We start from the raw sequence: 27468 nt of genomic DNA, 5'->3' as shown, positions 1-27468 counted from the left end.
TACGTGATACTATCCCAGAGAGATGATCTGCCTCGCACTAGCACTGCTGGCTGCACCCGTTGCATCGCCATAGGCGACCACACAAATTGCTGCCACTCAAAACTGGTCCGTGAGAAAAACCCACCCCGCAACCATTGTGATAGAAAAGTGAAGGCATAGGGATAACTGCTATCCTGGTTTGACAGCTGTAAACAAATAACATTAACAATAAAATTAACAAATAAGATAAATGACGGCACTAAACAAATAAGACAATTTTTCTATCAGTACTTGTTTAAGTTAAAGCTTGACGCATGATGTGTTTTCTTCTACCGTATTCTTAGCTGAAAAGCATGTAAATGACACACACGAGAGCTACACACAAGGCGCCACTTCCACCAAAATTTATTTGCGAGACCGACACAATTATAGTTATGCTACTGTTTGATTCTTGGTCACGACGACATGACATCTGGTGGAGGTGCTTCGTTGTGTACGAGACGCCCCCTACAAGCTGTAAGCAATGCCCAAGCCATGAAGAAAATGTCAACATCACCATGCACCAGCGTGCTAGCCACACGCTACAAGGAGTGGTGCCAGAGTACAGACATCAACCTAAGAAGACCAGAAAGATCATGGACAAGTCAGCAGCCACGACAGCCTCAGTTCCGCCTGCAGCGATCATGCTGCAGGAACCCAAGCTCCTGCCGAGCTTCTGTGAAGCTTCATTTGAAGATTCCTAAAGTTGGCCGGAGACATACAGACAGGTTGCAACGTCAAGAACTGGAACTGCAAAGACTATCTGTGGCATGTCTATGTCTAATTGGAAGCCGTCGTCAGGATTTAAATCAACAATCAGAAGTCCACCCTAACATGGGACCCATTTCGTTGCACTTTCCCAGACACCTTCACGAGCATTGTGCATAAACAAAAGGCCAAAGCTCCTGGAAACCCATTAGCAGCTAGCAGATGAGAACATTATGATCTTCATGGTGGAAATGACTTCCATGTTGTGCCACGCCAACCCTGACATGTCCAAAAAGTTTGTTCCTGATGCTTGGTGTGAAACAAGCTCTTCGCTGGGTTGATAAGCAACCCACCTAAGATCATTGCTGAATTTGTTTAGGAGGCTGCAACGTTCGAGAACATGCTTGGCATGCAGACCAGGCCATACATGTACAACTGCGTACACTGACAGCAAACTGCGCTGGAGCTCAAGCACTAGGCACCGACAACTTGCTTGAGACCATCAGAACGATCATGTGTGAGGAGCAACACCGCTTCTCATATTTTATTCCAGTTCTTACAACTTTGTGGTAACAAACATTTACTTGGCTCTTTCTTTGTCTCTTTCTTTTTTGACAGAGCATGACTACGACAACCTTCGGCGGGAATGCCTGTACGTGCTGCTAAGGCTGCTCCAGCTTCCTGTAGAGGCTGACTGGGCAACCACCATGGACACCATACCTCTGCGTGAGTGTTTATCCATTGTCATGCTAATTATGTCCACTTTTGGGCTGAGGCCTCACACAGACCCAAAGCACATTGACATTTGATGATGTAGTTGACTGCTTGCTGTCCTTTGATTTTTCTTCTGAAGAGATGCCCCAGACACAGTTCCCGGCATACCATGTGCAAATTATTGCAGTAGATGTAGTGGTGTAACAACCGATGTCTCCGGCGGCAATTGGCCCAGTGAAATTGGGGGTCTCTCAGCCTGTTGTGACTGTGCCTTTAACCTGGGACACTGATCAGGGCAGGCACGCAGCGCAGGGTACATTGCAGCTTAGCACCAACTTTGCGGGAAGCTAAACAGTAACAGCGGACAGAGAAAAGCAGGGATCTGCACTAAGCAGAAATTGGCAGGATGTTGTCAACCTCTTTACCAGAACAGGAAACAATGCACAGGTGGAAACTCGGGAAGGGAGGGGCAGCAAGGGTGTGTGGGAAGAAGAGGAAGCAGAGGTAGCTGCATAGAAATTGATCAAAGGCCTGTAACATTCACATTACGGCGCACTTTCAAAACATGCTTGCAGCAGCATGTTCATTGTAGGTTACAAGAAGGCCAAGTGCTGGGAGGCTTGGTACACGATTAAATAACATGAAATCCACTGAAAGAAATGCATGCACAAGAAGCAAGGAGTACACTAGATTCCTGTAGACTGATGTAACTGGTGGTGGTTATAGTACAGTTAAACCTCCGTAGTTTGCTTCATTGTATTGAAATTTAGTTGTATTGAAATTCAGCCTTTTATGCAGATAAGTACAGTTGCGGATCGATTTTTCTTGCACAGAAAGAGGCTGCAGAATTTTCAGAATGTTGGGCAATAAAAAAAGAACAAAAAAGAAGTTGAATGAAAAAACAATTCATTTTGATAAATTTGGGAGTTGGCAACGAATGGTACGGTTTCATGCCACGCCTGTTGACAGTATCTTGGTGGTATAAATTAGGCGAAGCTGGCCACATTTTCGCGTGCACTTCACCCCCACGGCTGATAGCATTGCCTGCACTGGGACCAAGCTATCAGGAAAAGCACCGGCAGCGGGGAGCGAATGCTTCGTCTGCCTCCTGCCCCAACGGTTCATCGAAACTTGCAATTACGCCTCCTCCAATACTAAACGCACGTTAATACAGCTTACATGGTGCCACACTGTCTTAGCATGCCCACTCTTTGTGCATGTAGCGCATTACCTGTAAAGCCGGGCGCACAGCTGTGTATGCACTCAGTCCTGCTTATTGCCATGCACAGTCATGGTCGAGGTGTGCGCCAACTTACCCTGCACTCTGTCACCTCACGCCCGCTTGATCCCGTTACCACAGGCTCGCTCCTCTCCCCCTCTTTGCCTTAGCTCGCGTCACTCGTGAAGCCACCATCTTCCTTGTCTCACCCTCGCACTCTTACACTCGCACCTAAAGCACACAGTGTGCGGGGCGCGATAAGATCTTCTCATACTTGGACTTTATACGGAATGTGATGCGGATCCACTACGGTGGTCGCTCTTGTCATGCCACATGTGATTCGAGAGGTGTGTTTGCAAGCAGCCACTTGCAATTCAATCACTTGACAATCTACGTTCAGGGAAGTTTCCATTTATTGTCTCGGCATTCCTTTGCAGCAGAAGTTAAATTTTGTTATATTGAAATCACATACAAACACACTTCGTTATATGGATGTTCAAAATACATGGTGTTTTATGGACTAGAGGTTATGAAAAGTTAAATAATTCATTATATTGAGAATTTAGTTATACAGTCGAATCGTTAATTTGAGCACACTTAATTCGAACTTCCGATTTATTCGAACTGATGCGGTGGTCCTGTCAAAGTTATGTGTGTAAACACCTGGTAATTCGAACACGCAAGCATTTGCAATGGTTGATTCGAACATACTGCGCTCCAACAATGATCTCAGCTGTGCGCCAAATCATGCAGCGGTGCCTCCGACCAGCATTGCTCTGACCCTGCCATGGAGGAAAGGCTTAGGAGAAATCCCTCAACGCCGTATGCAGAAAAAAAAAAAAGAACAAAGAAGAAGAAGAAAACCATGGCAGAAATTTTACCCTCTCTCAAATGGCAAGGTTGCCGCTTCTGCGTTGTGCCGTAATGCCCCAGCCAGCCATACTAGCGGCAAAATGCGCGCTGTGGGAGGGATCAGTCCTGGGCCGATTTTTCGTGGCTCGCATTGGCGGCAAGCAAGCCGCGAGCCGAGGAGACCAATAAGAGTGGCACCTACACCTACAGAAACTGGTATCGTACGGACCCGCCTGACTGCTTGTTTCTCACTATCGTCTGTTCGTGTCAACTCGCGCTCTTGCGTGTTCTGGTTGGCTTGGATGGTCTTTTTCGTGCTAGTTTTTTTTACAATGACACGTCCAAAGCGAGAATTCCAAATGGAAAGGTTGTTGGAGACAGGGCGCCTTATCCAATTCTGTACGACAAGACAGACCCTGAATACGAGGACGTGAAGGGGACACCCAGTATCTGAATCTTTTTGTTTTTTGAATGCAGCGCCTCCGCAGCAGAAGGGAGGACACCAACATGATTATGATCAGCAGCAACGACTTTATCATCTTGATAAGACATGACTCTCGTTAAGAACGCAGGACGAAGAAGGTAAACACAGCGCCGATCTGTCAGCAGACTAAGGAAGAACATGTGAGTATGCAGAGGGAAGCAGCAGTGGAGGCCCAGTCCGGCCACGGCAACTCCGCTGCTTCGGTGGCAGTACGTGGCAAAGGTAATTAGTGCAATCCAACAAACTGGCGGGAAAACAAATCCGCTTCCCTCCCGCCCTTCCTCGCAACTACGCTCCCGTCGAGCTCCCTCATTTTCGACAATGTCTGCGCGGGCACACGCCTTTGCACCAGCGCCTCCAGCCCTGCCAGCCTGGCGCCAGCATAGCCCGCTCCTTGAAGTTTCATTTTCTGCCGTTATTGGGGAAGCGAGCGTTGGCCAGTGTGGGCACTTTCGTGGTCCTTGCTTGCTGCGCTCTTGTCTGCGGCAATATTTCACGACTCACACCGTTCGTGCATCGTGCTATAGTGCACGAATACAGTGCAGTCCACTTGCAACAATCTCGAGAAAGACGAAAAATATGATCGTTATATCTGGACTGCAGTTATAAAAAAATAAAAAAAAATTAAAAACACGGAACATACCTTTGCAGCTCCGAACTCGAATTCGCTATTTGCTCTAAAAAATAGATGTAGAAAGTAGGCTGTGAAAAACAAACTTTATTTCTAGCACCAATGACCGTGTCAAGGGTTAGACGCGCCGGAATAGTCAGAAGTCTGCACTTGCTTTTGCGGCAGCTTCAGCTTCACAACCGCGATGTGCATGGATTGCAGCTGCTGCGCGAACACTGGCGGCAATCCTTTAGCATGCGTAAAATCCATTGAGGAGTCTATCCACGACAGTGCGCTTTGCGTGGACATCGAGGTCGGGGTCAAGGAGCCACTGTCAATCTCATTGTCACTGTCGCTGCTGCCGTTACCACCGTCGCACAACTTTGCCGTCTGTCGAGCCAGCACATCTTCGGCGATCGCCTAGGCGGTGACCTCATCGCAGAACGAGGCAGCACTGTCTGCAGTCAAAAACTCCTCCTTTGACGCACCACCTGTGTCACCAGTAGGAACGAGCTCCCAGAGCTCGGTTATGTTAGCGGTTTCCACCTTGTTGGTCTGAGTGGGTTGGGGAAGTTCGTCCTTACGCACAAAGCCCGCCTTTTTGAAGCAATTGGTGATGAACCACTGGTAAAGCGCCTCTTCAACATCGGCGTACAAAGGGTCTCTAACCCTTTTCTGCTGATCGGCATGGCCACTAATAGCTCTTGCCTTCACAATCGCAGTGCTCCCGGTTTTCAATATGGTTGATATCGTTAACTGGGCGAGCTCATACTTCTTCAAAAGGGCGCTCACCTTGAAGCCGCATCGAGAGTCTTGCAAAATATCCATCTTCATGTCAAGCGACACAGCTTTGCGCTTTGTTGGCCATCTTCAAACTGGGTTGAACAGTTGGTTGCACGCTGCTTCGGTGGCGTCAGCCTGCTATCGCGAGAGAGAGGGACGCGGGACGGGCACCACCGCTTTGCTTTGCTTTGTTTTCTTTCTCTCTCTTTCGGAGCGACTGTGGCCGACTCTCACGAAGCAGCTAGCGCCATCTTGTGGCGCGCTGCACCTACTCAGCTATTCTCCGGTGCGCGGGCGGGGCGGGACGCGCTGTGCAGTAATGGCGGCACATACGAACTTACTGAGTTAATAAACATCGCCTCGTCTCGACATCGTTCGTTTCAGGGAACTAAGCAACGCAAATGCTATGATTATTTGGCACGGAAAACGCCGTCCAGACGTCAAAATTTTGATTGTTATATCCGATATGCGGGGAATAACCTATCATTATAAATGTTTTTTTTCCCCATAGACCAAATGCATAAAATGACACTCTCATGTCGACCCATCGTTATAACCGATATATTGTTATATGTGTTATCATTAAAAGTGGACTGTACTGTATATCAAGTTTTATTTGTATTGCTTTGTGCTGGTGAATGCGCTTGTGAGACCTTGTGGGTTTGTCAACAATAAAGTTCTGTTGTTGGTCCAGCATTGTCCTGTGTACTGCTTGTTTCTTGTGCGTGTATTTCTTTCGTTGGGTTTCATCTTGACATGCAGATCGTAGATTGGTACCAATTGTCAACACTTCACAACTTTTCAAAGTCAGAGTGGTTTGACACGCTAAAAGTAATGAAATTTCACTGCACTCACAATTCTTGGCCTTCATTTGCAGGTGTATGCGTCAGTGTCTCATTCCACGATGCATGCCAGACATTAACATATTCCTGCCTCAACCTCAGCAAGCTTTGTTGCTTTTTTGGCACGCAGCCTCCCTGGAAAGCCCCCTAGACACTGGCTTCCTGGGACGCCACCTGGAAAATTGTGAACCAACTTGTCGGGCAGCCATAGGCTTCATCCAACAGTGCCCGGACTACGGTGAGTCTTGTAGTGGAAAGTGCGAGGCAGCCATGAGTCTGTGAGCATGTCACAATGCAGTCAGTGCATGGTATGCATGCGATATTTGTTCTTGTATAATGGGAGCTCTCTTTTGATGCATTAGCATTCTTAGGTTACTTCACACACTTTTTGGGGGACTAGCTTGTATACACAGTAAAACCTTGTTAAACCGTACCTGCTTAAACAGTAGTTTCGCTTTAAAAGTAGTAATGTCAAATCCCCGACTCGATGGCTATTGAACATAATGCGTTTTGTATCCGCATAAACCGTACTAGCTTATTGCGTAGGCATCGGTAAAACGTAGCATTTCCATTTTTCGTTGCACAAACATGGCGCTGCGTCGTCTCCATCGGGCGGCCTGGCAGAACAACAAGCCTCAGAGATTGGAACAACGGCCTCCAAGTGCTCTGTGCGTTTGTGCGCGAAGCCACATCAACATCATTTCGGCACCGTGCCAGAGAGTGTTGTGCCGTCGTGCAAGCGAGGGCTCTCGTCATGCTGTAGCTCGGATAAAAAAAGACGCTGGGTGCTCAGCGTAGAAGAAAAATTAGGCATTGTCCACGCTATTGAACGTGACACAAAGAAGTTGGCGCTGGCATGCGACAGGGATCTGCTGTTGACTATGGTGTGTGGCATTTAGAATGCGAAGAAGGTCCGCTGCTCAAAGGAACTCTTTGATGCCGACTGGAGTACTGGGTATTATGGGGTACATGCTGTTCGTGCGGCTAGGGCTGAAGGTAAGCTCCAGTTCCAGCCACACACAGTCGTTCCATGGTACTCCAAACCTGTAGCATGTGTAGTCGCAGCTACATCAAGTTTGAATAAATAAGGCAACCAGCAATGCCAACTCTAACATTGTTTATTGCAACAAGCTATAAAGAACACTTGCAGAGGGAAGTCCACTTTGTAATAAGTAATAAATAGGCTTGCCTTGTGGCGTGGAATAGTCAGGCAAACAAGGTCACTCACGGGTTCCTGCAGGTATTGCTATCGGGCAAGTTCGAGGTTGGGTGCCAGAGAGAATGAGGGTCTTCCCCGGTGAGGCTATTTTATACCTTTCTACTTTTGCGAGGGGAATGTTCTCCTCACCCCTTTGATGCCTTCCAGCGAGTCGGGGGAATGATTAGCATGTCACGAGACTGAGGCAGGACCTGGAGAGGGTGTAGTGCCCCTCCCATGTCTACACAGACTCTTGGTGTGTCCGCAAGGTGCGACCACAATGACAGGAGTACGCAGAGGAAGTTGGGTGCATGTGCTCCCTCCCCACAGTATGTGCCACTTGTTTTGAGCTGGTCTTCAACAAACCACTTTAATGCCAGCTTGGGTAACTGGGTATATACCTGCCAATAGGGTGTGCTGCTCTTCAGTGAATGCCTTTGACTACAATGTGGGCAAGTAGATATGTGCAGGCACAGAAAGTAGATGCTGCAGTGCATAAGTTCAAAAAACACGAGACGGCGCTGGAAGAAAACAAAAAAACATCGAAAGGGAATTCTTTTCTTCTTTCTCTATTACAGAGGCGACGACGTGTCAGGTTTGGTGAGTGAATGCTTCACCTAGACAAGTGTCACCTAGGGATGGAGGGCCTTCTTATGCCCTTCTTTCGGTGCATGCCTCTTCTTTCGTGGTCTTTCTGTGGTCGTACCAGCCACGTGCGTGAAGAAATGTAACATCCGTGCTTGCATAGATGTCACATGGTTGCACTTTGCCAACGGTGTCATTTACACGTGCTTGCACTTTGAAATAGTTGAGGTGTCTGCCTCAAGTGAAACAGTTGCGCTGTCCACGGTAAGGAATTTAAAAACAAACAAAAAGAAACAGTACGCTTTATAGGCGACATGGAGCTTTTTTGTTCGCGTTTTCCCGCTAATGGTCAAGGTGGAATGGTCAATGGTTTTCCGCTAATGGCGTCTTGACCGCTAATGGTCAAGATGCCATGTCTCACGTCACGTATGAACCGTACTGTAGCTGAATGTAGGCTCAAGCGTCAGCTTTAGTGGTTCGAAGATCACCCACCACTTCTGCAGGAATACGATGCCTCCATCAGCGTGTACTTTAAGGAAGGCCATGCGGAGAGAGTAGGGCCATCTGAAACCCTTGACGAACAGACTGTCTACTACCTGCTTCTTCTTGCAGAGTAAGATGCGAAGCCGCGACTTCAAAAGTCTGCGTCACGTTCGACGCCTCATCACATGAATACAATGAACAGTTTTTAAATGTCATGCTCAATAAAGGCCTCAAGCTTGGTCCCAAACTCCTGCAGTTTAGATGTAGCAGGTTCATTCTCACTGCTGACGTTCGGAAGGCCTTCCACCAGACATGCATCCGATCAGAACACAGGGACACTCTCCGTTTCCTGTGGATTGACCGACTACCGACATGGCAGCATCCTGTCCCAACATTCATTGAATGGCGCATGGCCAGGTCCCTTTTGAAGTGACTGCTAGCCCATTCTTGATGTCAGCAACCTCTCAGCGCCACCTCGAAACATGGAGGACAACGCACCTGGACATGGCAGCCTGCCTACAACAGTCATTCTGCATGGACGACTTGGTCATAGGTGCGTCTTCCAAAGAGGAAGCATTGAAGATTTACCGGGAAGCAAATGCCATTATTACCTGTGCAGGAATGGAACTGAGAAAATGGTGCTCAAACACCTGCCTGCTGTGCACCCAGTTTTTGAATGATGGCCTCTCGCTTGGTAATGTTAGTATGCTAGTGAGCAGAACTCCGAGTCCAAGGTGCTTGGAGTGCCTTGTGGGGATGCGTGACTCTCACGCGTCCCCTGATATGTTGTCTTCCCGCATAGCTCCCGTCTCCTGTAATCGAGCTTCGCCGCGTGGCCTGATGCCTGCGGCAGTCGGTCTGGTTAAAGCGCTGTACAAGAGATGGCGCGAGTGTTGCGCTGCTAACGCCAGCTAACGGCGGGGTTACTTGGGCGCAAGAAGGAGAAAGTGCTTCCTCTTTGGCTTGAGGTCGGCAAGCAGCGCGGACGTGCTGCTCGTGCACCAAGACCGTCTTGTGAAGGCTCGTTCTCGTGACCGTACGCGCGAATGACCAGGCGTTGGGATCCAGCATGGGGCGAACATATTCGCTCGCTATCTGGTCGCGGTGAGTCCGACTTCCGCGATTTGTCGCGTGCCCATCGGCATGTTTTGGGGATAGCAACTCGGCTAGCTGGCATTGATCTATGAAGTGGGCAATAAATGCCCTTGTGATTGTTTGCACTACTGTGTTGTCGTTCCTTTGTCCCAAGAGCACGGGCGAGAACCCCACAGCTTTGGGACCGCTCATTAGATGACATCATCCTCACCATGCATCATCCTCTCATGCATTTCAACTCAACCATCGATAAAGCGAACCATTTTACAAGCCTTCGCCAGGCTCTTCGAGCCACTGGGCTTCGTCGCTCCATTTCATGTGAAAGCTCGGCTCCTCTTCCAATGGCTATTGTGGCAGGGAATTGATTGGGACGAGCCTCTACCACTTGACATTGAAAACCTGTGGAAGAACTAGGCATCAGAACTGCCTTACCTGTCTACCCTTCGCATTCCACGTTGCCTCTCACTGGCATCGCAATATAAGGAGAAGGTACATTACATTTGTTTGCTGATGCCAGCCCTTGTGCGTACGGAGTCGCAGGGTTTGTACGCTAACTACTAGCTGACGACAGCTTTACCGTCTGGCTCTTTATTAGCAAGTCCCACCTTGCACCACTGAAGACAATTTCTCCATTGCGTTTGGAGCTTCTTGTGTGTCATTTAGCAGCGAGATTATGGCACTACATCGAGAAAATGCCCAAGGTTTCATCATGCATTGCCTCCTTTTGGACTGAATCAACGATAGTGTTAGATTGGGTATCTGGTGACGCTAACCTCGTCAGGAAGTGTTTGCGAGATTCAGACTTTGACCCAAGACTACACTTGGTGGCACTGCATGACCACAGACAACCCGACAGAGGTTTTGACGCGTGGAGTGTCAGCAGCAGTTCTAACACAGGAAACAGTGTTGGACTGGACCTCTGTGGTTCACCGAACAAGAAAGCACCTGGCCTTTGAAACCTTGTGCTGCGTTCACGGTGCGTGACCTGAACAGCGAACTTGTGTCTGGCTGCCCAATCGCTGTCTCATTACAAGCCATACATCCACTGTCACCCCTGCTCAACCTTGACAACCACAGCTAGTTCTCCAGACTTCTCAAAGTAACCACCTGGATTTTGAGGTTTATTTGTAATGCTTACTTCCTGAAACCAGCAATCCTTATCTGAGCTGCTGACGTTACTGGAAATAAATCACGTGGGTCCGTGCTGGCTCAAGTTAGTTCAGAAAACTGGCTTCTTACCTAGGGTCGCTGCATGTCAGGCGGGCCAGCCGTTGCCATCAGGTTACAGCGTACTGACCCTGCAGCCAGATATGGACCAGGGCGGGCTGTATAGAGTTGGAGGCTGCTTACAGGAATTCGATGGGCCACGGCTCTTGGTATCTGCAGCACATGTTAGTCTTCTACATGCCGGAGTTCAAGTTACACTTTGGGTGTCCAGTCAAAATCTTGTGTCCTAAAGGGAAGATGAACCATTAAGAAGGTGCTTCATTTGTGCTTACCATGTTGCCATAGAGAGAAACATCACCGTTTGACGTTGTGGGAGTAGACGTTTGTGGCCCACTTTACTGCTTCTCTACACAAGTCTGCAAAGCTTTATATTGCCATTTTCTCCTGTGCGGTGACACGACCAGTGCACCTTGAAATAACCACAGAGATGACAGTGTGAGCATTCATTCTTGTATTTCGTCATTTGAAATCCAGGCGTGGCATTCCATCAACAGTTTATTCTGATAATGATGCAGCTGTTTCAGACAACTAGATTGTTTCTCAGTGAGGCCATCCATGACTACCCAAGTGCTCACTGCAGGAGGTGTAAGTTCATCACTGAGTGAGCTCCGTTGTGGGACGTTTTCTGGGAGTGCGGCATCAGGGCAATTAAGTATGCGCTGAAGCACTGCCTTGAACAAAGCAGCCTCAGTTACGAAGAGCTGTTCACAGTGCTGGCTGAGGCAGAACCGATCGTCAACTGCTGCCTTCTAATGCATCTCTGTGAGGACACTGAGCATGCAGAGGCGTTAACTCTATCGCACTTTAACCAGCAAGTGTGTAGTAGGACTACCAGCAAGAACTACTGGTTGTTCGCCTAGCTCCATCCCGCATTCCTTGCGAAGGTGGGTGAAGCACAGAGACGAGCTTCTGCACCGGTTATGTAAATTATAGAAGAAAGAATATTAACGCGAGAGCATTAAGGGCCCCTTGTCGAAGGAAATCCGGCGTCGGCATCCCACATCTGGCGTCCACCGTTGGATGTTTCTTCGGCAAAAATAATGTCGAACTAAATTCCGAACCATGCATACCCAACCACTCTTCTACCAACAAAGTTGCTCTTACCTTGTCTTTCTTTCTTTACAATTTATTCCTCGAAATCTTGAGAAAGGCAGCCCTTAAAAATGTAATGGAAAAAAAAAAAACGACAGCACATATCTTTTATGTTAGCTCTTCTCAGACTGAAATATTGAAAGTGCAAAACAATATGAGATCGAACCACGCAAGAGACCGCATTTCTACCAGAAAGTATGCCTTCGTGCACAGTATTCACCACCAGCGATTCCCAGTAAACGTTATGGTTTAGCTGTCAGGGGTCTTTGAATGCCATCGCATTCCACTGTTAAAGGCGAAGCTTAAGGGCCCCCTCACTAGGTCTCAAGGTCCTCGAGGTCCGGTATGGGAGAACACAGAAAAGGAATTTCACTTGCGGAGGCCAGACGGGGCGGTTGGAGAGAGTCTCGCTGTGCAGCGGAGGTCGCCTCCTGATATCGTGGGTTCACGCCACTGAAATATTTCTATCTTGGCTAATTACGAGCCATCTGAAAATTTTTTTGTGGCAGAACCCTCCCTAGAGGACATGTAACAACTTCCAGCGTATAACCATAGTTTGCTGTAGGGCCTGGTTTGCTGTAGGGCCTTTAAGCATCCTCCAATTTTTCGCTTCTCCTCCACTCCTCTCATCATGGTCAAGGACAACGTACCGGTGCTGCAGTGGAAACTTGGCAGAATGGTCGAGGCATTTCCAGGCAGGGACGGCATCAAGAAATATTTCAATATTGCCTTCCCAAATGACCAGAAGGTCTGGTGCGTCACTGAGTGGTTGTATTCTCTGGAGGGAAACGACCACACCGCAGCCCCAGGAGGCATTTGATTGTAACTGAGGAAATGCCATGCACTGCAGAAGACAACCAGGGAAGACGAGGCTGAAGTGGGTGGTGAGCAGGGCTGCTTGTGAACAAGCACTCAAAAAAAAAAAAAAAGAGTAAGGGCATAAAGATCAGGGCAGCGCGCGTGTCGGTCTCTTCTCTGTCGCTACAGATTCTATCAGTAAAGAAGTGGCACTTTTGCCGGAAATGCGAAGCATTTATAGCCAAGCAAATTAGTATTAGATAACTACACAACGGTTCATTGTTCTATCTGCCTTATAAATTTTGGTAAACATTTGCTTACTAAAGATAACAAACTTGGCGTCACGTGTGCACAGGCAAACATGAACAGGTCTCGCTCAATGACCGGGAACACTCACTGTCGCAACGCTGGCTTCATTAGCAGAGGCAGGAAGACGCTTCCTCTGCCTCTCGCTTCAACACATTGGTCAAAACTCGAGATTACACGATGTCCAGCACTAGTGCACAGGAAGCCACAAGCCATCCTGACTTGCCCAAAGCTTTGCTCCCGCAGTAGATTATCTCCACGATACGGTGTGGGGCTATAAGTGCTGATCCATGCTGACAGTTTGCGCGGCCATGGCCGTTCTAGGGAAGGCATGTGCCTGCCTACATACCCCCACCCCCATGCTTGTGTGGGAAGTCTGTGCACCTTAAACCACCATCCTACTTGGCTCATCCTTGCATGCTTACCCTGCACCCACAGCACCCTGTGAGCGGGGGTGCAGTAGGGCTTTATTGAACTTGGACTTAATGTGGAAGATGATGGTGAAAGGGTCTTGCGTTCAAGTGCTAGTACTGTACTCATGTACCTGGGAGAAATCGGTAGTTGCCTTTTCCTGTCCACCTCTCCAATCTGCGTCTTTCTCTCTCTCTTTCAATCTTTCCTGTCTTCTCCTCTCTTCTTCTATTCGTTTCCTACTTTCTCGGTAGCGAGGATTAACCTTGTGTGGGTGGCCAATCTTGAGTCCTCCAGATTGGATTATTGTAGCACCGTATAACTGGCGAGGCCTTGTCTTATGTTGAATTCCAATGGCGGAGTCAGAGCAAGTTTTTCTGCTCGTTTTGGAGCAAGTTTGTTCCAATGACAGAGTGAGGGCGGGAGTAGGGTGTTCCAATGAAGAGAGTCAGAGGGAATTCAGAGCGGGAGCCATTCCGTGGAGCAGAAAAAGATGCTCCGCCAAAATCGGAGGAGTGGACCGGAACTCTGCGTGACGTATTTCCTTTACTACGTTTGTCTGCTGGGAAGTGCCACCGCTCACGACTCGCGACAAAGCAAAAGCTGCTGCATTCTTGGCGAGATATCCATTCCGCACTTTTAAAAAAACAACAGGTGAACGGCGCTGAAGAGACGAGTGACCAGTGCGGCGGTGCTGGGAGCAAACAGCGGAAGGAAATGACAACACGCAAGGCATTCTGGGTAACTCGGAAATAGAAGTTCCGCTTCCGCCTTGCTCCGGCGGCGCAGGTTGTGTTCCACTCGCGGATTTGGAGGCGTTGCTCTATGCCAGAGTCGAGTGCTCGCTCGCGGAGTCCGTCGGCTGCTCCGACTCCGCCATTGGAATTCAACATCACTCGTAGGATCTGCTCCGTTCCCATGTTGGGCTCGGTGGTGTGCGGTTGGTGCTGCTGTGAACTCATGGTCCCTCTATTATGGCTTCCAGTAAATCGCTTTCCTTTGATCGCCCCCTAAAAAGAAGGTGCACTGATGCAACCTTCCAATTCCTTTTGAAAGACAATGAAGAACACCTCCCTATGTACCATGTCATACACAGTGTGTGGGGTTCTCCTCCGGTACTCTTGGGACAAAGGAACGACAGCACAGTAGTGCAAACAGTCACAAGGGCATTTATTGCACCTCTCATAGATCAATGCCTGCTAGGCAAGTTGCTATCCGCAAAACATGCCGATGGGCGCGCGACAAATCTAGAAGTCCGACTCACCGTGACCTGATAGCGAGCGAATACGTTCGTCCCATGCTGGATCCCAATGCCTGGTCGTTTGCGCGTACTGTCACGTGAACGGTGGCGCATTCCAAGGCGGCCACGCGAGACGGTCTCGCAGAAGCATGGGTCGGCGCACGCGCGGCACGGCACGTCCGCACCGCTTGACGATCTCGAACCCAAGAGAAAGCGCCTTGTCTTCCGGCGTCGAAGTAGCCCCGCCTGTCGGCGGCGTTAGCAGCGCAGCACTCGCGCCATCTCTCGCACGGCACCCCAACCACATTGACCGCCGCGGACATCACGCAGGCCATGCAACGAAGCCACACTACAGGAGGCGCGCTATGCGGGAAAAACATCAGGGGACGCGCGAGAACGCGCATCCCCACAAGTGAAGGCACCACGAGTGTGCATAAATTCTCCCCCTTTTTGGTGGCGAAATGCCTCACAAACACAATAGGACCTGGCTACAAAGCCACAAAAATGACCAATGGAGACTTGCTCATTGGATTGAAGGACACAATTCAATATGAGAAAATGAATGACTTGAAATGCATTGGCGATGTAGCAGTCATTATGTTGACACATCCAACCATGAACACGAGCCGTGGAGTAATCTCGGAAGACGACTTCTTAGACCTTAGTGACGAAGAGCTGCTTGAAGGTTTTCAGGATCAAAATGTTATCAAGGTACAAAGAATCCTAATCTGTAGGAATAATGAACAACTTCGAACAAAGCACATCGTACTAACCTTTGGTACTACTGTGCTCCCTAGCACACTGGATGCAAACTACATCAATGTATGTGTGAGGCCGTACATCCCAAATCCTCGACGGTGCTTTAAGTGCCAGAGGTATGGCCATGGATCCCAGACATGCCGAGGAAGGCAGACATGCGCAAAATGCAGTTTGAATAATCATCCATCAGACACTTGTGACTCATCTCCACATTGTGTGAACTGTGATGGAAGCCATCCAGCCTACTCCAAGACGTGCCCTAAATTGACGAAAGAAAAAGAAATCATTGCACTAAAGGTCAAAGAAAATATAACATTTCACGAAGCAAGGAAACTTCTTTCGTACTCAGATCACACAAGCTTTTCCGAGGTGGTGCGACAAGGGGCAGCGTCACAAATGCCTCAGGAGTTTGCCGTTGTCACTGACAAGATCGAAATAATGGTAATTCTCCTTCAGGTGGTGGGGCAATCATAGCCCAAAAGTCTGCACCATGCCAGCATGTATCACTCCAGAGTTCATTTGAAGCAGTGGCTGTTCGGGCTATATTGTTCAATCAACTTATAACTGTTCGCTCCGCATATATATCGCCTGCTGAATGGTTTGCCACTGCAGAATTTGAAAAGCTGATTGACCAGCTTCCTGAACCCTATACATTAAAACCTAATTGATTCGAACTCGGTTTATTCGAAATCCCGAGTAATTCGAAGGGTTTCGACGGTCCCAACCGTTTGCATGCAAATTTTGCCGGGTAATTTGAAGAGCCAGCGTGCCCATATCCGGATAATACGTCAGTTTAAACCATGGCCTCCGTGATCTGCAAGAAAAAAAAAAAAAGATTAGTGTGCCAGTCTCTGAGGCCAGTATAGTTAGTTGCTGGACTGGCAGCCAGGCGGCATGTTGAATCAACTTTCTCTTTCCGGTGAACGTTGTGCACAGTCTTGTGGAGTGTAGCCGCAGTAACAGTGAATTGCTGCGCACTGTAAGCAGACTGGAGGATGCAGCCTACGGTGCGGCTAACCACCGCGCCAAGCAGTCACGCATCGATGACTACCCTATTTACACGATTGTAAGTTGACCACATTCTTAAATTTCAACATCTGAAGTGGGGGGTCGACCTACAATCCAAACCAAAACATGGCACCGCCAAAGAAGCGAGACCAATGGGAGCTACAAAGTAGTTAGAATTTTATGTTTGCTCTATGGCCCTACCCATAGCTTTTCGCTATCCCACATGTTTGTTTGCTTTTCAGAAGGGTTTTTCAACGTTTTTGAGAGTTTTACAGTGCACACAACACTCGTGAGGGGGTGTCAATAGTTGATGGAAGCGCCGCTGTTCCATTCGCGGCAGCACCCTTAGTACGGCGAAACTTGCGGGGAGCATCGGTAGCTCGTGGAAGAGCAGACACCACTCGCGGGTTTCTCTTTGCCTGTTGCACTTAGCTGTCTTTATAGTTTGATGAAAGGCATTGGTTTGACGCGTTCCACTTGACTGCCGGCTACGGGCTATTTCTATGCTTCCTCAGTCATCATGAGTGCTCCAGGCCCACTAATCGTGCGGCACTCGTTCACAGCAGCGTTCAAGAGGGCTGCCATCCTTTACGCCGAAGAAACAAATCACTGCACTCCGGGCCGCAAGTTCTATGTTTCTGAACGCGTGGTGCTAGAGTGGCGACTGCAGCGAAGTGAAATTTTCACCTGCGACGGCAAGTGAGGAATTTCCCACGTGCCGAAATCTGGACGCTTTCCGTATCTGTAGACTAACCTTGCGGCATACATCGCTGAAATGCGCAATTGGTCCCTGCAAGTGAAGTGCGACATGGTCATGAAACAAGCCCGGATCTGTGCCTTTTAAGGACCTGCTCTGCTGCGAGTACAAGTGGCTGACGGCAGAAGACCTCGAAATTACACCAACCGGAGCTGTCAAAAGAGCCTCCTTGATGGCTGCGTGTGGTTGGGTGCATTCGGCGTGGGCTGCTGTTCCACAAGATGTCGTGGTGCGGTCGTTTGCCAAATGTGAAATTTTGCAGGACGATGATGCGCTGTGGGACCGTAGCAACAATGACGATGGCAGCACTAGTGAAGATGAGTAGTCAGTGACCATGTCAGCTACTAATAAATTTTCTTTAACGAATGCGCCCTCAAGTATGCTCTCCTTTTTTCTTTTTTCTTTTCCTGCCACGTGATATGGGGGGTCGACTTACCTTCGAGTCGCCTTACAATAGCGTAAGTACGGTACTTCAAGTGACCGTTTTTCAGGTGAAATGAAGGTGCAATGCTGATACAGCCACATTTCGTACGTTTTTTTCTCTTTTTTCGACCATTTTTGATAATTCGAAAACCCGGTTAATTCGATGATTTCTCACAGTCCGACGGACTTCGAATTAACCAGGTTCTACTGTACAGTAATCGTAGACTTCAATACTCACAGCACATTCTGGGGTGACTCAAGATGTGATGCGAGACAGGCAATAGAAAAGTTTCTTCTTTCATCTGGAGCCTGTCTATTTAACAATACAGAGCCAACTTTTTACAGTTCTACACACAACACATATTCGTGTATAGACTTAGCGATAAGGTCAGCATCAGTTCTTCCATACCTGGAATGGAGAGTTATTAGTAATCAACATGGGAGCGATCACTTCCCAACACTCCTAGAAACAACAAAGTGGCACGATGGACCAGCTTACCCTAAAAAATCGAGACTTCATAGTGCAGACTTGTCGAAATTTAGAAACATATGTAAACTGCGCCTGGAAGATGTGGACCACCTAGGTGTAGAGGAACTGGCCAGCTACATCACTGAACACATCCTCTGTTCTGCTCGAAACTGCATACCTCAGTCCTGCACAGATAAAGTCAGTCCAAAACCGTGGTGGAACAAAGAATATGAAATTGTAAAGAAACGCCAGAACAAAGCATGGAGCAAATTTTCACGCTACCCTACAACAGAAAATCTAATAAATTTTAGGTGGTGCAAAGCAATTGGCCGCTGTATTCGCCGAATATCCAAAAGAGAAAGCTGGACATGCTGCGTATCCTCAATAAACTCATACATGGATGTTAGCAAAGTATACAACAGGGTACATAAACTAAAAGGATAACGTCCAAATCCTTTTACTCTCTTCACTGGCTCTGGTGACACAATAGAAGATCAAAACAGTCTTGGCGAGCACTTTGAGAGGGTATCAAGCTCGGAAAATTATTCCGAAAAGTTCTTGCACCATAAAAAAAAAAAAAATACCTGAAAATATTCTGCGTCCAAACAACTCATCAGAATGATACAACAAACCACTACCATTTCATGACCACAAGCTTGCCCTAGGCTCTTGTGACAGCTCGGCTCCAGGTTCTGACACAATAACATATGAAATAATCAAGAATCTGCCTTGTGAGACCCTAGATTGCATCGTAGGTCTTTACAATAAGATCTTTGCAACTGGTCATATACCTTCATCTTGGAAGGAGGCAGCAGTCCTGCCAATACTCAAACAGAGCAAAGACCCTTCCTTAGTTAAAGGTGGCAGACCAATTGCACTCACTAGCTGTTTATTTAAGGTATTTGAAAAAATGATTAACTATCGCCTTGTGTTCTTTTTGAACTATAATGGTATATTGGACCGTCACCAATCTGGCTTCCGAAGAGCGAGGTTGACAACCGATGATCTTGTTCTCCTTGAGTCACTTGAGAAGGCATATGATGCTTCCTGGCGATACGGTATTCTTCAAGACCTGTCATTCTATGGAATTTGTGGTAGTATGCTGAACGTTTTTCAAGATTACCTATCTGAGAGGAAGTTCCACATAAAAATTGCCAATATACTATCGCGCACTTTTGTCCAAGAAAATGGTGTACCACAGGGAAGAGTGCTAAGTTGTACACTTTTCATAATTAAAATGAACTCTCTTCGCTCTGTTATACCATCCATGGTGTCTTATGCTATGTGGACGACATTCAAATCAGCTTCAAATCTTGCAACCTGTCCATATGTGAACGCCAGATACAGTTAAGTGTTAATCGGCTCTCGAAATGGGCAGAGAAAATGGATTTAGATTTAGTGCAGAGAAGATTAGCTGTGTGCTGTTTTCCAGACGAAGAGGAGTATGTCCTGACCTTTGCATTACGATGAATGGCAGAAGCCTGCTAAATAGCAAAGGACAAAAATTTCTGGGTGTAATCTTCGATACTAGGTTAACCGTCATGCAGCATATAAAACAGTTGAAGCTGAAATGTCTTAAAATTATAAACCTTTTAAAGATTTTATCTCACCAGTCGTAGGGAACAGATAGGTATTGCCTCCTATCTTTCTTTAAAAGCCTTGTGTTGTCATGCATAGACTATGGATGTATTGTTTATCAGTCAGCCTCAAAGACAACACTTAAAGGGAAGCTGGAAGGTTTCACAGAAAAAATGAGTGAAGAGCTGTACGTAATGGTTTTCAACCCTCCGAATTTGAATATCGCATCGAAATTGAGGGAAAGAAAGCTCGAACAGATTTTATTTCACTGAAAAGTACAGCAGCAGATTCGGGGCAGCTCGCGCGCCTTGTTACCACCTATGATTGGTCAAGCGTCTAGTGACGTCAACAATGGTGTTCGCCCGGACCGACCGTTGCGGCTACACATGAAGGATGGTGCAAGGTGGTTCGACGCTGTTCTTTTGCTGAGACGATAATGGTAAATTTTAACAGCTTGCGTTTCTCTGAGGAGTTCGGCGTTGCTCCCTACATGTATGAGCCGATTGCGAGGAGCTGGCCTCTCGAAGAAGCAAAAGATGCTGGTAGTAAGCAATGCTTTCGACGCGAACGAACGCGAAGTGTTAGCATCTCCTCGTGTTAGAAATGCTCTTCGGTGATTATGTTTTTTCAAAGCTGCATTCAGCGATTCAGTGAGTTCGTTTTGGGTCAAACAACTGTACTGTAATGTTCCCGCATGATGCGATCATCGGCATTTCTGCGCTGCTCCTAAGCTGTCAGTAATCTACACAGACTGTTTACATGCGAGAAAAGATTTCCGGCTCTTGTAGCACGTGTAGTGACCTTCATCAGTGCGCCATCCTCCCGCTGCTCATTACCGGAGCTGTAAAGGCGGCGAATTTCGTCGGCTACGTGAGACAGCTGGCTTCTCTCTGTGCACGAGAGAAGGGGGAGCGCAGCGTCCTGGCGTGTGCCAGCTTTCAAACACATGCAAACTTTACACTTGCACTGTGTTATAGTAGCTGCATGTAGGCTGTTTCACAACACACGTGCGAATAGAAAATTAACGGCAGTTTGTGACGAAACCTGCGTCAAGGGTGAGAGATGAACACCTTCCGTTCAGCATGCTAACATGAAGGAGCTAGCAGTAAATCAAAATCTAGGTTTGGACGAGTTCGTGTTTTCATAAGGTCTTCCAAGACCAGCTACCATCCGTCCGTCCGACGGCACCCAACATATCTTTGTGTGTTCGTAGCCCCGACCTTCTTGTGCTGTGTTTAGAAAGCCTGCTAGCAGCAAGCCGTGCTCTCACTCATTCCCGCACGATTGATAAACTCTGGTAGTAATCTTCGTCACAGAAGTGGTTAGAGCATAGCACTGTTGTTCTTGAGTGCTTGAAATTCTTTCGATTCACAGCAGCCTCCCACTTAGCTGTGTGGGGTCTGATGAGGGATATCTCACACCGTACTCTTGGGACAAAGGAACGACAACACAGTAGTGCAAACAATCACAAGGGCATTTATTGCACCTTTCATACATCAATGCCTGCTATCCGAGTTGCTATCCACAAAACATGCCGATGGGTGCGCGACAAATCTAGAAGCCCGACTCACCGCGTCCTTGCGAGCGAATATGTTCGCTCCATGCTGGATCCCAACGCCTGGTCGTTCGCGTGTATAGTCACGCGAATCGTGGCGCGTTCGAAGGCGGCCACGCGAAGCGGTCTCGCAGAAGCATGGGTGGCGCGCACGCGGGAGACGTCCCCGCCGTGTGTCGACCCGCCTGGAAAGAGCCGCGCTGCACGTGCGGCACGCCCGTCCCGCTCCCTGCCTCGAACCCAAGAGAGCGCGCCTTGTCTCTCCCGCCGAGGGTAACCCCGCAGCCGCGCAACACTAGCGCCATCTCTCGGACTGCGCTTCAACCACATCGGCCGCGCTGACGTCACATAGGCCACGCTGCGAAGCGGGATCACAGGAGACGCGCTATGCGGGAAAAACATCGGGAGGCGCGAGGGTCGCGCATCCCCACAGCTGAAAGCTTCTTGTCTTGCAGGAAGTAATGGAACATCGTCGCGGCCACTGTTGTTCGTGCAACTGTAGGCTGCACAGAATGCCGGCATAATTGGCCCACCACTTCAATTGATGCTGCACACGTCAACTACCACTCTACATACACACAAATAAAGGAATGAAGGGTTGAGCGAAGCAGATTACGACGACATGCACGCAGAAACAAGCACGGTCAGGCACGATCATAGAGACTGCGAAGGAACGAAACACCAGTGCTGACGTCACTACACCACGGTTTTTGGTCTCCGCTCGCATCGTCAGCGTCAGCAGCAGCGTGCGGCACTCAACGGGGGGCGAAGGGACAGCGCAAATTTAACCGACGATTACGCCGCTCCCAAGTGAAAAATCCCTCCCAACATTTTATCTGCATGGTTTATAAGGTTCCCGCTTCCGTAAATGAGCATCTTATTCAATTCAACAGACTCTTCAGCTTCCCTTTAAGCTACTCGATCCTGTCTATCACTTAGGTATCCGCCTAGCACTTGGTGCCTTTTGTACGAGCCCTGTCCAAAGTCTCTATGCAGAATCGGATCAGTGGCCACTGGATTATCAGCGTGCATATCTCGGAGTCGCTTATGCGATAAGAGCCATGTCGCAAAACAACATCAACGCAACGCACTCGTAAGTGATCAGTCCACAAATCAGTTGTATTTGAACAGGCCTTCACATGCCCCGCCATTCCCGTTAGCACTAAAATCTGTTGCAGAAAAACTGTGAGTAGTTTTCACAGATCTGCAGGAAAGCAACTATGTTGAACCCATCCCACCTTGGGAGCAATTTACAGTCACCTATGACTTGTCCTTTACAGAGCTTAGCAAAAAGAGTTGTCCAAGTGCCCTCATCCAGCAACAGTTCTTGGCCCTTTAAGACGAGTATAGATCTATGGCATTCTTCACTGATGCTTCAAAGTCTGCAACTTCGGTATCATGTGCAGCCCATGGCCCAAACTTCTCCAACTCTAAGACCTTGTGTAACCATAGCAGCATCTTTACAGCGGAAGTGTACGGTATTCTGATCACTGTAATAGTACAGCACAAGATACAAAAGTCTATAATATACACAGATTCCTTAAGCGTTGTAATAGCCCAGTCCTGTGGCAAAAGTAAGCCAAAACCCTGTAATAAACCAGCTCCTTAAACGCATTCACGTAGCATATAAACAAAACCTTGCTCTTGTATGCTGGGTGCCAGGCCACTCTGGCAATCGCAAGCAATGGAATGGTGGACAAAAATCCTGCACAAGCAGCTCATCGGGATACAATTGATGTAAGCTGTGTACCTGGTGTAGATATGAAACCTGCGGTATGAAAGGTGCTCCGTAAAGATTGGCAAGCTGAATGGGACAAGGAAGTTGAAAATAAGCTGCACCTGCTTAAACCGCAGTTAACCAAATATTTCCCACTGAAGCTTGATAGACCTACCGAAGTCAGCCTGGCACGACTCAGAATAGGACACACTTATAGCACACACAAATATCTCTTGATGGCAACTGACCCACCGACGTGCACATGCTGCGGTAAGAACCTTACCGTCCTACATATCCTCATCTGATCTCCTGAACTTCACCGAGAGTGAGTGGTATGCATGCACATTGCCCACGGGGTACAATGTTCAACTCTGCTAGCAAAAGATTGGGCAACTACTCAGATGCTATGTTCACATGAACGAAGCTCGCTTCCTTGAGTTGGACGAGTAATTTCAATTCGTGCGAGACTAACTGGAATGAGGGAAGCAAAGTGCAACACCTCAACGCCACGGTCCACCAGGTTGTGTCCCTCCACGTGTGACAGGCAGGTTCGTAAAGCCTTAGGCCTGAAGCGTCGCTAGCCTGACAACAACCGGCATCCCAAAAACAACACCCAAAATGGGCGCAAAACAGGCAGCCGCGAGGAGACGTCAGCTCTGTTCGGTGGTCCTACCCCGCTCGGTGCACACAGCATCCGAGTTGACGGTGCGCACCGTCCCAGACGGTGTTGAAGCGCCTGGTGCCAGGTCGCAATACCAGTCAGCTCGTAGCAGCACCCGTGGCCCGCAGCCACCCGGCTCCCAGTGCCGCTACTTCATCAGAGTCAGAGATAGAAGAAGCTATTTACATAAGAAATTCGGACTACCCACGAGGCTTCCGTACTCGCTCACTTAAGGCTTGCCAATGCTCCGTGGGCGCTAAGCCTCACTCTCCCAGGATGCAGACCACGTGGCTCTGGTACCGACGAATGTCATTAAAAAAAAACTTGCGAAAAGGCTTAGCACGTTGACATGTTCAAACGCACTACAGCCACCGTCACCTCGCTCAAGAAAGCACGCCGCCGTTGCTAGTGATCAAAATCCACGCTAGCCCTGTGCTTCGGTTCAAACAAAGGTCTCAAACGAAGCAAAACTGTTAAATCTATCGTCCGATGCCCCAAGAGGTCCACGTTGGGCAGCCAGATGTGGGGTTCTCACACCCGCTCTTGGGACAAAGGAACGACAACACAGTAGTGCAAACAATCACAAGGGCATTTATTGCACCTTTCATAGATCAATGCCTGCTAGCCGAGTTGCCATCCACAAAACATGCCGATGGGCTCGCGACAAATTTAGAAGTCTGACTCACTGCGACCGGATAACGAGTGAATATGTTCGCCCCATGCTGGATCCCAACGCCTGGTCGTTCGCGTGTACGGTCACGCAAACGGTGGCGTGTTCGAAGGCGGCCACGCGAGACGGTCTCGCAGAAGTATGGATCGGCGCACGCGCGGCACGTCCGCAGCGCTTGCCGGCCCGCTGCCAAAGACCCAGCTTATTCTCCCCTGCGCCCCCAAGTAACCCCGCCATGAGGTGGCGTTAGGCGTTAGCAGTGCAACACTCACGCCATCTCTCGTACTGCACCTCAACCAGACCGACTGCTGCGGGCGTCACGCAGGGCCACGCGGCGAAGCGAAATTGCAGGAGATGGGAGCTATGCGGGAAAACAACATATCAGGGGATGCGCGAGGGTCGCGCATCCCCACACCTTAGATGCTCTTGCACCAATAAACTTCAATTATCATAATTTATCACTGTTCCACATGAGGCAGCAATAATTGACCACAAATGAAAAACCAAATTGGGCCCTGATGCAACGCATGTCTGGAATACAGAACTATGTACGTAGCATAGAAAGTGTCAATATGAATGCGTAATATGCTGTCCTGACATCGCACTCGCCAGTTAAGTTATTGTAATTGCCTGCTTTTGTAGCACACAGTTCCCTAGATTTAAAGACTGTAGAGGATGCCTTCAAGTGCTATAAGTAACTGAGAAATAGCTAAAATATAACATTCTTGAGTTTAGGTAGTTGTATGGCCTGATATAGCAGAAACTACTTGCTTGCTCTAGGCCTTGGACTTTCTCTCGTGGCACAGCAAAATAACTGTTTGAAATTTCATGAGTCTTGCAAGGGAGAGCAATCAAGGAAGTAGTATGACAGGGAGAGGAAAAACTAGGTCACCAATGTGGTTTGGTTTTCAAGATGACTGGAATTTGAAAGATTGCTGTTTGAAGAAATTTGTGATGAAGATAGCCCGTTTTTATCCTCGTCAAAGGCAGTGCTCTTATTAACAGGATGGGTTAACCAGCAGTGTTGCATTCTTGGAGAAATATTATCACGGTTTGCATTATCAATGGGGGCTGGTTCCGAAAACTGATGGCGGTGTTAATTTCTTATTGTTGATGATGCCTGTTCACAGCGCCTGATCTCGGCTGCCTGCTGATTCATTTGTTGCTGAAACGTGCAACAGAGGCCCACATAGCCGAGAATGTGCCCATCGCTGCAGCCCTGCTGAAGCTCGTTCTGGACGGCCTCTCCGACTGGCTCCTGGTGGCACCACTTGCCTGCAAGGTTTGACAGTGTGCCGCTTATATCCTAGCCTCGTAACCCGTTCACAAGTAAAGCACAGGGTCTGATAGGGTCTAAAATTTGACATATTGAACAAACAGTTCCCAGGCAACGCAGTGACGTTCTTTGGATGTCCTTTAGGTGTCCTGCTTAGGAGGCGGGGGATGCCTCAGGGATGGCTCATTCAAATCGCCAAATCCTCCCAAATGAGACAAAAAACGACATCTGCGGGATGTCTATTAAATGTCCTCTCCGGGACATTCTGGGATCATATTAGGATGTTACATATATCACTGTTCCTAGAAATTACCAGTGCTTGCAGCATTTAAAGGGTACATACCCATAAATGCAAAGAATTGTCTTTTTGAAATTTGAATATTTCTTGTAAATTTTTTTACTTTAATCGCCTTCAGTGTATCAGATGTAATTCACTTTTCCTGATTTTTCTCCAAGACTGCTGGCTTATGGCCTTCAGTGGTTCTGTCGTTTTTCTCTTTGTGTGTATGTTTACCAAATCTTGAAAACACTGGAAACAGTGCTGCGACGGCAGAAGCACACACATCCAGCTATACAGCGCTGACTGTGTGAAGTTCCCATCGTAAAATGGGACAACAATGGATCTTGCCATTCATGCTTCAATTCCAAGACTGAAACAACAGCTTGAAGATGCTTTCAGGATGCAGAACAGGTAAAAGAGCAAACGCTAAAACCCTCAAGGCCATCATCCTGTAACAGTTCTAGAACAGAACTGAATAATAGAAAAAGCAATGGGACGAGTGCAGTGCATCTTAAAAATGTTCAGACAGAAAAATGAATGTATAAACCATTCTTCGTATTCTTTATTTTTTTTTGTTGTAAGAGTATGAGACTAAGTTCATTGTGAATGATGCTTGATAATTTAGACAATAGTTCACGAGAGTTGTACTTTAGAAGGAAATGTAATTTTTATTGCGCATTTCCCATATGTAAGATGAACACATCGTATATATAATTAATACATATTCTCTTCACAGGAACTGATAATACTAAGTTTAAATTGATTTTCTTTTTGCTGTATTGTTTCCTGTGCCTAAGAGAAATTTTGATTTCCTGGAACCTTATTTCCTAACTGGCAAGCACAACCTGATTAACTCACCTAGTAGTACAGAATTTAAAGTTGCATTTACTTGCTAAGGTGCTTTTGTGTATGTTGTTGTTTACATTTTAAACATTTTATTTATTTATTTATTTATTTATTTATTCAAAAGAACCTTACGGGCCCTATGGCAGGCATGAAGTAAGGGGGGCATATTAAACAGTAAAGGTATAAAAAGTACACATTTCCAACAAGATTAGTGCTATAAAAAGATTACCGTGTTGCACAATATTGAAGGCACTAGGAATACAAAGCAATATCTGAAGGCACACGAACACTTTTTACTGTTAACAGAGCAAAGGAAAACCGTTTATGAAAATGATATACTACATGGCAAAATTGCACGATAAAATACACTAGATTGGTCACTCGCGAATGGTATTAAATGGGAAAAGCATGAGTAACTGAGAGCACAAAGTGTCGGGATTAGGTAGATATGGAGGCTGTTATCAGTAAGGTCATTCCAGAGACGAATGGCACGTGGTAGCGCAGATGAATTAAATGAATTTGTTTTACCGTATATGCGCATGAAACTGAATGATTACATAATCTACGTGAAAAAGAGTGGGGTATTCGTAGTTGTAACCGGGTTCGTTTATTAGTGTAAATATATTGTGCAAAAGTGTTCCCAAATGAACCATTGGTGCAGTTAATACTCTTCATTGTGCTCTCTTAACTCTTAATTCCGCTCTACTAGAAGAGTTAAACAGGCACTGCAGGCTGTGTGCACCAGTAAAGAAATTAAGTTTGAGGAAATGAAAATTTCAGCTAGGCACAGGAAACAACGCATTA

General features: G+C 47.6%; 1 protein-coding gene across 3 annotated transcripts in view; it reads left to right on the top strand.

The window, feature by feature from the left end:
• Positions 1-27468, top strand: part of LOC135907566 (telomere-associated protein RIF1-like) — a 307714-nt gene that overhangs the window by 64669 nt on the left and 215577 nt on the right. For all 3 annotated transcript variants that reach the window (XR_010566054.1, XM_065439245.1, XM_065439243.1), the window contains exons 11-13: positions 1345-1452; positions 6361-6468; positions 25393-25544. Coding sequence is in view for 2 of the 3 variants with exons in the window: in XM_065439245.1 (XP_065295317.1) it covers positions 1345-1452; positions 6361-6468; positions 25393-25544 (368 nt within the window). In the remaining variant the exon portion in view is untranslated. The remainder of the gene's footprint in view (positions 1-1344; positions 1453-6360; positions 6469-25392; positions 25545-27468) is intronic.

Source organism: Dermacentor albipictus, chromosome 1 (assembly GCF_038994185.2).
Source record: "Dermacentor albipictus isolate Rhodes 1998 colony chromosome 1, USDA_Dalb.pri_finalv2, whole genome shotgun sequence".
Taxonomy (NCBI): Eukaryota; Metazoa; Arthropoda; class Arachnida; order Ixodida; family Ixodidae; genus Dermacentor; species Dermacentor albipictus.
Note: the sequence above shows the minus strand (reverse complement) of the source record. Positions and strands in the feature narration are given on the sequence as shown.